Source organism: Danio rerio, chromosome 4, assembly GCF_052040795.2.
Source record: "Danio rerio strain M-AB ecotype USA chromosome 4, GRCz13ab, whole genome shotgun sequence".
Taxonomy (NCBI): domain Eukaryota; kingdom Metazoa; phylum Chordata; class Actinopteri; order Cypriniformes; family Danionidae; genus Danio; species Danio rerio.
In genome coordinates, this window is record NC_141024.2 from 14,271,383 (window position 1) to 14,282,500 (window position 11,118).

The 11,118-nt window shown below is 36.8% G+C and overlaps 2 protein-coding genes and 1 long non-coding RNA gene across 32 annotated transcripts in view; all 3 read left to right on the plus strand.

Moving 5' to 3' along the window:
• Nucleotides 1-6,055, plus strand: part of nrcama (neuronal cell adhesion molecule a) — an 81,450-nt gene extending 75,395 nt beyond the window's left edge. For 29 of the 30 annotated variants that reach the window (XM_087246784.1, XM_087246794.1, XM_087246790.1 and 26 more), the window contains one exon: nucleotides 2,262-6,055. In XM_087246784.1, coding sequence (XP_087102910.1) covers nucleotides 2,262-2,496 — 235 coding nt within the window. In that variant the 3' untranslated portion in view covers nucleotides 2,497-6,055. The remainder of the gene's footprint in view (nucleotides 1-2,261) is intronic. The other variant, XR_015482046.1, reaches the window with a different exon arrangement.
• LOC147844665 (uncharacterized) overlaps nucleotides 1-11,118 on the plus strand; it is an 892,045-nt gene that overhangs the window by 513,148 nt on the left and 367,779 nt on the right. The gene's annotated exons all lie outside the window — the stretch shown is intronic.
• The window catches only part of cntn1b (contactin 1b), a 22,856-nt gene continuing 19,825 nt past the window's right edge, over nucleotides 8,088-11,118 (plus strand). The window contains 2 exon segments of the mRNA NM_001014814.1: nucleotides 8,088-8,288; nucleotides 10,525-10,612. Of these exon segments, the coding sequence (NP_001014814.1) occupies nucleotides 10,552-10,612 (61 nt within the window). The 5' untranslated portion in view covers nucleotides 8,088-8,288; nucleotides 10,525-10,551.

Here is an 11,118-nt window from a genome sequence, read left to right on the forward strand (position 1 = left end):
AACTAATGTTAACAAGCATGGACTTGGATGTTAATAATGCATTAGTAAATGTTCAGTTATGATTAATAAATGCTGTACATGTGTTGTTCATGATTAGTTCATGTTAGTAAATGCATTAACTAATGAACCTTATTGTAAAGTGTTACCTAGTTTTGGTAAAAACATGCACTCATTTTCTATATCTATATTGTTTTCACTTAGCTAACACTTTATTAAAAAAAGTTATAATAACAACAACAACAACAACAACAATAATAATAATAATAATAATAATAATAATTATTATTATTATTAATATTATTATTATTATTATTAAGGAGGATAATGTTTATTTATTTTTTTATTTTGTTTTTTTAATTTTTGAAAAGTCTACTTTTACGACTGTGACACAAACCACCGCAGAAATGTTCTAACCACTTGGCCCATGTCATATAGCCTACAGTAGGGAACAGACATGTTTCTTAATAAATAACTTACTTAAAATTAAAAGCATTAATGTATGCTATATGTTTTGTTTTCACAAATAAATTCCGCTTTTAAATGATAGGTCACCTATAGTTTGTCAATATTGCTAAAAGTGAACTGTAAAATACTTTGAAAGCAAATTACACCTAAGGGAGATGACTTTAATGCTTTTTATTAATCATTCCAAGTTTAAATGTTGTAAAGTTCGAAAGGAATAGGGCATAAGGGGATAACTGGGAATAGAACATAGCCAAGAATTATGCTTTTAAATATAGCTCTAGAGCTGTAATTGCAAGCATACAAGTTTGCGAATGTTGGTTGGACTAACTATGTTTGTAACGACAGAACTTGTAACCTTAGTTGGCTAACGATGGTTTTGGGAAACGCACCCCTGGTCTGTTAATATGATGTCAGTGAATTACAGACTTTTTTGCTGCTTTTTGATCACTGACACTGCTGTTTTTAGTGTTTTATGCACTGAAAGGAAAGATCCAATTACTCATTTTCATATTCATCTATTTACACATTCATCATGTTAAATGTCTTGTATGTATGTAACATACAGTACAAGCCATAGGTTGCTGGCTGCATTTCACATTATAGCCATTGGTGCCTCTTATAACACTGGTTTAAAATTAGAGAACAGTTCATAAATGCTTAATCTTTAATTGCGGCACGGTGGCTCAGTGGTTAGCCCTGTCGATTTTGTATGACAATTCACCAAGCCCCGCGGCTGGCTGACTGAAATTTAAAGCCTGTGTGCATATATTCTATTGTTTTGTTGTTAATGCAATAAAAAATGTGCTCTCTAATTTTCTTCTCAGTTATTAGCCCCTTTACTTTATATAAACAAATCCTAATTATTTAATCGGTCACACTTTATTTTGATGGTCCGTTTGTTGAATTTAGGTTACATTGCATCTGCATGCCAACTAATTCTCATTGGATTATAAGTAGAGTTTTAGGTTAGGGTTAGTGTGAGTTGACATGTACTTGCAAAGTTTTTATAGTCAGTTAAATGTCTGTTTACCAACAGACATTAAGCAAACAGTCTACTAATACTCAAAATAAAGTGTTACCCTTTAATTATTCATTCAAAAAAGTCAATAAATGTCAAATCATTGCAAATGACAGCAGCCATTAGCCATGTTTGCTTGTTTATTTTGTTGCCTTTTATTAACATTACCCATGTTCTACTCACAAAGTCCATCATTTGTGATGTATGATGTCACTGCATTCGTTTGTCTTTATTGTAAAGTGATAACCTCATTGTCAAACATGTCAGTCTGTCTCATTTGTTCCTCCTGTGTGTGTTTTGATTTTTTGGGGGTTCAGGTCTTTAGAAAGGTAAGAGGGTGCTTTGCAAGTCTCGCATGCCTGAAATCTCCCGTAATCCATGTAGATCGTATTCAAACAAAGAGCTGTAAATATTTACACCGAAAAGAAAACTGCATAGCTAATTGTGTTTATGGATTGCTTGTTGTGATTTGACTTTGTTTATAATATTAACATACTGCATTTGTTTACATCTCCTCAATGATGATTTTATTATTTACTCTCCGATTTTGAGACAAGTGGTTCATGCATTATGATGAATGTCCCCCAAATGAATACCTTTTTCCGAATGCACGCTATGACCAACTTCTGCCTCCCGGATGTAGACAAAAGATACATATAAGGACTGTCGGCACTAAAGCGCATGTTGGAAATGGACCATCTCCACTATGTTTAGCTGGTTTAAACCTGTGCTGTTGTAATATCCTCCCCCTTCCCCTTGTCTCTACTCTTTACACCAGTGATACGGAGGATCACAAGCCCCTAAAGGGCAGCCGGACACCATCCAATGGCACGGTCAAGAAGGACGACAGTGACGACAGCCTGGTGGATTACGGCGAGGGAGGAGACGGCCAGTTTAATGAGGATGGGTCGTTCATTGGCCAGTACAGCGGGAAGAAGGAAAAAGACACTGCGGAGGGAAACGAGAGTTCGGAGGCTCCTTCTCCAGTCAACGCCATGAACTCCTTTGTGTAACCTTTCATGACCTCCTTTGGCCCATACAACGCCCAACCCCATGTTACATCATCGTACGGAGAACAGTCTCTATTGCACTGTGACCTCTTGACATCACACAGCAAATGAAATCTAAATGAACGCCCATCAGAAATGATGAACCACGAGAAGAGGGCCAGTACTAGCTTTACCGGTCGCAGAGATGTAGAGTAAGAAGCGTATTATCTTTTGGCAAGCATACATATATATATCAATATATGTGTAGAGGAATATATAAATTGACATATATGAGAAACTATTTTATTAACATAGCCCCATTTGCGTCGGATGGCATTATATCACACCATCTCGTCTCCTGGAAACACATGGAATCAGTTATTGACATCTTGTACTTGAAACAGCAGAAGGTGAGGTCACATCAAGCGTTTTTTTTTTTTTTTTTTTTTTTTTTTTTAATAAAGCAGGTGAAATTCAATTGGAATAGATTTCTTTTTTTTTTTTTTTTTTTTTTGAAAAGGTGAAATATTTCCACACAAACATTTTGCTTCTCATACTGACCGACCCAAAGTTAGTTCTTAAAACTGTTCAAGATCCATTAAGAATCTGTGTGATACTTCATTTTAAGGCGAAAGATTTCCTTAAACAGATTTATGAGTTATTTTTTATTAACAAATTACTGGCAATGTTCAAATTTAAATCCCTGAGATTTGGGATTCTGTGAGAGAAACAAAGATTTGACTATGTTTTCCACCAATTCATCACACAGATCATCTGAAACCGGCTTGATTTGAATGTGATTCCTGTGAATGGTGCTTCATTTCTCACTACGCTATAAACTAGAGCAGCCGATTCGAATGTTATCACTTGATTGATCGGGTGTTATCAGTGGTTATCAGCTGATAGAAATTGGCTAGTAGGAGCTTTCTGTGCCTACTGGTGGGCTCAGAATGCTGTTATCATCTATCCACATTGTTAATCAGCTATGGGCCATTTCAATGTAGTCAATGAACATTTCCTGCTTGTCATCAAACTATTTTATAAATGTAATGAGACAGTTAAATCATAATTTAATGTTAAACCAGCTATCATCATGTTAACATGTGGCTCCTTTTGGATTCTTGTAAGCTGTAGAAATTAAAACAGTGAAAGAGGAAATACGTTGTGACCATTGTTTTTGTTTACATCTTTAAAAATGGTCTATAGATCGCATACGGCTGCGGAAGAGAGTTAACGTGAATTTTTCTGTATTACTATAGCTGATTAAATATGAGAATTATTTATATTATTCATTAAATTTCCCATTAATTGTGTTTTAATAATGTCTACTCCAATCCTAAACCCAACCATCACAGTAAAGCAAAAACAGTTCTGGATCTGGAGTCTTCTCTAGTAGTATGCCTGATTCACCAGGAGAATTATCTATATTATTTTTTAAATTTCCCATCAATTGTATTTTATTAACATCTACCTCTACCCCAACCCTAAACCCAACCGTCACAGTGATGTATAAACAGATCTGGAGTCTTTTCTATTAGTATAGCTGATTAACCAGAGGAAATATTTTTATTATTTATTAAATTTCTCATTAATTGTATTTTATTAACGTCTACCCCTTCCCTAACCCTCAACCCAATCATCACAGTAATGTAAAAACAGATCTGAATTTGGAGTCTTCTCTATTTGTATAGCTTATTAACCATGTGGATGAATGATAACAGCATTTTGATCCTACTAGTAGGCATAGAAGGCCCCTACTGGCCCATATCTCTCAGCTGATAACCACTGTTCAATCGAGTAATACTATTCGAAGCGAGTGACTAAACCTTTTTTGGGTGCAAAATCTTGCTTATGTGACCGCACCTTTATCCAGCTTTGTGGAGACCGTGGACCTTTTCGGATTATATAATAACTGACTTTCGATTCACAGCTGAATGCGTTACGTTCTGTCCTCAGTGTTCAAAACGGTATTATGCACATTTCAGGCACCATTGTCTTTGTGGGCATTGTTGCGGAGTATGTAATGCGTGTAAAACCTGTTCCTAGCCGTCGTTTGGATCTACAAAAATCACAGAATTTAAAAACTGGTCATCAGGGATGTGAGGTAGCATGTTTTTGACACACACGCACTCTTTTCAGACACTCAAATGTGGTTTTGTCCTCTTTTTTCCCCCAAGTTCTCATGTGGTTTATTTTGCACCCTGTATTTATTTATGACAAACCTCTTTTGAAGGATGTCAGCGATGGACTGAAGGAGTTACGGTTCACTTTACTGTACTGAAAGCACCCAAATCAGCCATGTAGCCACTCATCGCCCTTCGTTTGGGCACCAGAATTCACACCACAATGGAATGGGATGCAATGAAGGCCCCTCAGCACGGTTCCTTAGTGCCTTGGTAGAGAACATTATTCTAAAAATTAATCTTCTGATCATTTGAGTCCAAGCGCAGCCCGCTTATTATGCTCAACACCGCAGATTGAAAACTGCAGGACTCAAGCAAATGATGTCAGTCACCAGAGAAATGACCTTAAATGGGAGGTGAGGGGCATTTCATTCCCATCATCGACAGCTAAAAATACTGCCACTTTTCTGTAATGAGTGAACTGCTGTTGATCTGACACATCGACGGCGACTCATAACGGTGATGGAAACATCCAACTGCGGAGTTTGCAGTAGCCTGTCCATGGAAAAATCTCAACGTATGCGACATCGAAAATATACACATTCTCACAAGATGTAACCATTTTTTTAAAGGTCCCGTTATTGCATGTTATGAAGTATTACGAGCTGTGGAGTGTGCTGAAATCAGGGCTTCACTAATAATACGGTCGGCAGTGGTGCTGTCATCAAATATGGCCGGAGTGTGTGCGGTTTATGCAGGCATGCATGAATATATGTGTGCATTTGAATGTGCGTTTGAGGATGTCTGTTCAATGTGGGCCTCTTTTTTTGGGCCCTAGATTTTCATGATTTTGCTTGTCATAACTTGCATCAAGTTTTTTTTTTTTTTTTTGTGGGGGGGTGTCTGCTTTCAATGTGTAGAAATGAGATTTGCTTTGTAAATATCCAGCCGGAATTATTTTAGACAATTGAACAGATCCAGAGGAGGCCCAAATCACTCGAAAGACTCTAAATCCCAGAATGCACCAGAGTGGATTTTATTTTAGCAGTTTGTGTCTATTGAGTATGTAAGGTAGCACTGCTGAGAACCGCACCTGAATTCACACACACTCCCATCAGCTCTTCTTCTTTTAATGGCACTGTTGTTTTCTTTTCTCTTTGGCCAGCTAGTTTATGACATGTTTTCTGTAGGAGAAAATGAGAGCAGATATGGGCACATCCCCAAAGAACGAGGCCGGATTGCACTGCTGTGTGTGCAGAATCTTTTGATGCTTTTCTGTCAGAGGGAGCAAAGGTGGATGAAACGTAGTGTGTGAAATAATATTCTGGTTAATGTTAAAGCTACATGAAAATAAAGCATGAAAGGCTGTGAAATGGTTTACTCTATAATATAATCGCAAAAAAAAAAAATATTTTGTATATAAAAGAATTAAAATAAATGTTGGTTTCCGGATTTCACTACCATATGTCTGGTTTTGATTTTATTCCTTGTGCATAATTGTTTTAATGAAAGAATATGAATTGTTTACAATTGTCCAATAATATTCAATGCATCTGGAAAGTATTCATAGCGCTTTATATTTTCCACATTTTTTTTATGTTACAGGCTTATTTCAAAATGGATTTTTTATATATAAATATATATATATAAATATATATATATATATATATATATATATATATATATATATATATATATATATATATATATATATATATATATATATATATATATATATATATATATATATATATATATATATATATAAATTTGCAACTATTTCAAAAAAAATCTTTTTTTCACATCGTCATTATGTGGTATTTTGTGAAGAATTTTGAAGAAACAAGTGAATTTTATCCATTTTAGAATAAGGCTGTAACATAAAACAATGTGGAAAAGGTGAAGCGCTATGAATACTTTCCAGACGCACAATTTGTTTTTTATAACTGTTGATGTGCAATATTAAATATTACATTATAGAAACCTTAGTTTAATAGTTTAAACAGCTTTAGACTTTTCCACATATCTTAGACTTTTGAGATTTATTTTGCTGGTGGCTTAGTTAATGACCCGCTGCAGCATAAAAGTTTACCTGAAAGTTAAAGTTCATTCAAGTTAAACGAAACTATTTGTTTCAAATTCTTTGATCTCAAGTTAAATTATTTTTTCCCCTAATTAATTATAGTACACTCTCAGAAATAAAAGTACGCAAGCTGTTACTGGTGTAGTACCTTTTCAAAAGGTACACATTTGTACTTGAAGGATCCATATTTATACCATTAGTACCTAAAAATTTTAATAGGACTTTGTGAAGTTTATTCATAAACTAATTTCGAGAGGATCACGTGCTTCTTATTGCTTGCAGCCGGCCCCGCATTATTCAATTTATGATTCACCAATCAGACGACTCCTAAGCCACTATAAATACCCTAAGTTCCATATAACAGCCATCTTCGTTTTGAAGAATCCCCCCTTCCACTGCTACTTCTCCTCAGTTGGGTGGCACTGTGGCCCAGTGGTTAGCACTGTTACCTCACAGCAAGAACGTCACTGGTTATAGTCCTTACCAAGCCAGCCAACGTTTCCGTGCGGAGTTTACATGTACTCCTCGTGCTCATGTGAGTTTCCCCCGAGTTCTCCGGTTTCCTCCCACCGTTAAATAACATGCAGCCTAAGTTAATTGACTAATCCAAATCGGCACCATAAACATGCACCTATAAGTAGTTATCTCTAAAGAGCGATCACTTTCTGTTCATTAGCTACTACAGCAAGGGAGTTCTCGAGATCTACCTGAGCTTAAACCTCCCTCTCGCCTTGCAAAGAGGGTGGGAGCCCCGGGCTCGAGGATCTTGAGCTCAGGTTTCTCTTCCGGGACAGCATGCCAAACAAGCTTTATAAACAATCATCAGCTAAGAGTGAACTCTCAATGTACTTTTTAGGTACTAATATGTACCCTTGAAGTAATATGGACCTTTTAGAAAAGGTACCACCCCAGTGATAGGTCACATAGCCTACCTTTATTTCTGAGGGTGTATTTTCTTATAAATATTATACAATTATATATTCAATTGACATTCATTTCTGACATTCACAAGAATGTGCTTTAAATATGGCTTTAGCTGGGAAACAAACAGTCAGAATGCCAAAATACAGATTCTGAATGAATTATGGGGGTTGAGTTTTTACCTCACAGTAATTTAGCCTCTTTATCTAATTTAATTGATTCTCTCCGTTTGGAATTTGTATGTAATACAGATTTTTTAAATTGTGTAATATTTATTATAACAACATATAATACATCTTGGGGTGTGCTGAAGTTCTAAGTTTCCTTATATAGGCCTACTGTGCTGCATCTAAACAACAAATAATCTATTTCTTTCCCTCCCCCTACCAGTGCAAGAATTTAATCCAGTGGATTTGAACAGATGTGCGCGGATAAGCCTCTCAATACCTTAAATCGCCAAATTATCTTGCTCCAAACGCATCGAAATCATTCACAAATGCTTGAAATCACCTTGACAGCTTTGCGACCCTCTGCAGAAGCACATGGACTCGGTCAGCATCCCTCTGTGCTTCAGCATCCAGACATGCGCAGCTCCGCGCTCCTCCAATAGCAGGCCGTGTGTGTGTGCGTCTCGCGCCGGGCTGCGGGACGGGGCGCTGCTTGGCTGGTGGATTTAACGCGTTTTTCTGGTGAGTTTGCTGCTGTTGTGGTTATATATGGTGGTTTGGAGGGTTTAAGTGAAAGTAGGATGCGTTTAAGACGTTGGTTAGTTTATTCTGCATGGTGAAGTCAGGATGGAGGTGTTCCGTGCAGTTTTGGGAATACCGCAATGCAGAAGAGGGAGGATGAGTCCGGTCATAGTTGATGTCATCCGTTATGGAAAATATTAATAAATAGAATGCATTTTACAAATACGCTCTTAGTAAGAATTATTATTATGATCACATTTAAAACAAATAACATCTTTAAATCATGTTTATATTTAGCCTAATAAGTTGCAATTTACTGATTGATTTGCGCATTCTTATGCTGCCACAGCTTGTTTTAGGATGTAATAAGGTGACATTTAATTGGCCAAAGTTTTAAACGGGACAGAAGTTTTCCTAGCAACAAAAATGATAGAAATTATGTCATGACAGTATTACATCAAAGGGCGGCGCTAGTCTTCATCAGTGACGCAGGACATGAATGTATTAAAGCAATAGTTTAACTATAAGTATAAAAAATGTGATGTTAATTTACTTATCAGCAAGCCTTCAAAGATATAGGTGTTTTTGTTCTACAGTAGAACATTAACTTATTAAATGCATACCTCAGACATTTATCGACCTATTGTTCACCCAATGTTCCTTAATCTATTCAGTGTAAATAATACATTGTGAACAGTTAATCACTTGAGAATTAAAGGAGATTTTTAAACTAAAGTCATGTCTCTAGGGGATTTCTGTAAAGTTATCCAGGTAGCAAAAAAATTTGGGCCAGATTTGGCATTCATCAAGCACGGGCATACAACATGTGGGCCAAACATGGCCCTGGTTTGGCAGAGGTGGCACGGTCTTTAAGTCAGCACACAATACTTGGGCCAAATGTAAATTCCACTATTTGGTCCAGATGTTAATAATTGATAGGTGGGCCATGTAAGTTTCGCCTATCTTGACCCCCATTTAAAGTACATTTATATTCTTTATGAATAAAGAAAAAACTTCTACCAATCAGATTGCTTTTAAGAAAATTATGGGTTTATCAATTTCATTTCAGTTGTGATACATTAACAAATCTGCTCTAGTTCTGGCCCAGTTATGGGTTATTAATTTGGCTGAGACTTGGCCCAGATACAGTCCATATTTGGCCATTGTCTGGCATCCAGACTTGGTCCAGTCGTGTACTGTAATTCACTGCAGCATGTGGGCCAAGCAAAAGCTGACTGTGTGGACCAGAGCTGGGCCAGAGAAAGTTTGCTATGTGGCTAGTCAACAAGCTACTTACACTTTCAGAGATACATATACAGGCAAAACTAAACTAATATTGGTCACTCCAATACATTAAAACCTTATGAAGTGTATTGGTACGTCTGGGCAAAAAAAAAGTACACTCTTTACTACGTTACTATCTTAAAAAACAATATGTTTCAGCTTGTATTTATAAATAACCAAAGACCACAGTTTAGGTCATCTGAAGTGAGTAAAATAACAGTAATTTACATGTTTGATGTGCACTATCCCTTTAAATTCTTCACGATCACATCTAAATTCTGTAAGTATGCAATGCAATCTGCCAGTAAGCAAATTTGTGTTTCACCACATATGAATGAGATGCTTGATTTTTTTTTTCTGCCACTCCCTCAGTATGAGCTTACAGTAGACATGTCGTGACCTAAATCCGAGTGTGCAGGACGACAGCAGACTGCAGATCAGAGGATGCAATGAGATTATATGAGAGATTGCTGAAAAATTCAGTGGATAAGTGGACCACATGTGCAGCAAAACAGTTTTCACAATGACATGGAAGGCCAAACATGAGGATAAACATGCTTTAGGAGTAAAATAGCATTCACACTATAAAGAAAACAGAGCAAAATGTCTTTGCTCACGCTCTGCTAGGGTTAATGTGTAAAAGTGCATTGGCAGCAGATTGGAGATGCTGCATGTGTTAGCAAGAAGACTTCATTCTCAAACTTACTATTGCATTTAACACACCAGACTCAGAAGTAATATTCCTTTATGTTCTGCATCTGCACATGACTGAACTGCTGTGGACATGCATGCGTGCAAACAGTATTGTGTCAATGATGAATCGCTGATTCTCTGTAAACATTAGTAGGATGTGATCAATTGTTAATGCTGCTCTTTCAGACACACTCTGCTACATCAGAGCAGTAAAATGCAGCTTTCAGCTCTCCCTTTTCCCTATTTTTCTTGTTCTCAGGTCTGGTTTTTGGACTGCTGGATCAAGATGGCGACCCCAGGCCCAGCCATGCTATTGTCTCTTTTCTCCTGCTTCTTCCTATTAGCAGGTAATGAGCTTAATGCATGTGCTTACATTAATTTAAGGGTCAAATATGAATATTACAATTTCCGGGGGTCGGTCGGTTGGTCTGTCTGTCTGTCTGTCTGTCTGTCTGTCTGTCTGTCTGTCTGTCTGTCTATCTATCTATCTATCTATCTATCTATCACACACATGACCTTTGACCTATAACCTAAATAACAAATAAATGTCAATCATGTCGTTACACATATTATTAATTTTTTATTTCCCACCTATAAGCAATAAATTGATGCCATCTACCTGTAGATACGTAGATGAAGAGGCGCCCTCTAGTGTACCTAGGGTGAATGGTCTGTGTTCGAACTGGCTAAAATGTGCAATGACGTTAGCCGTATCAAACATTACAGGGGGCGCTAAACTGCGGTTTTCTCTGTGTTATTATCTATGATGTTTAACAGAGTAAATGAATGTTCACAGTATGTCTGATAATATTTTTATCTTCTGGATAAAGTGTTGTTTGTAAAGTCTGTCTGT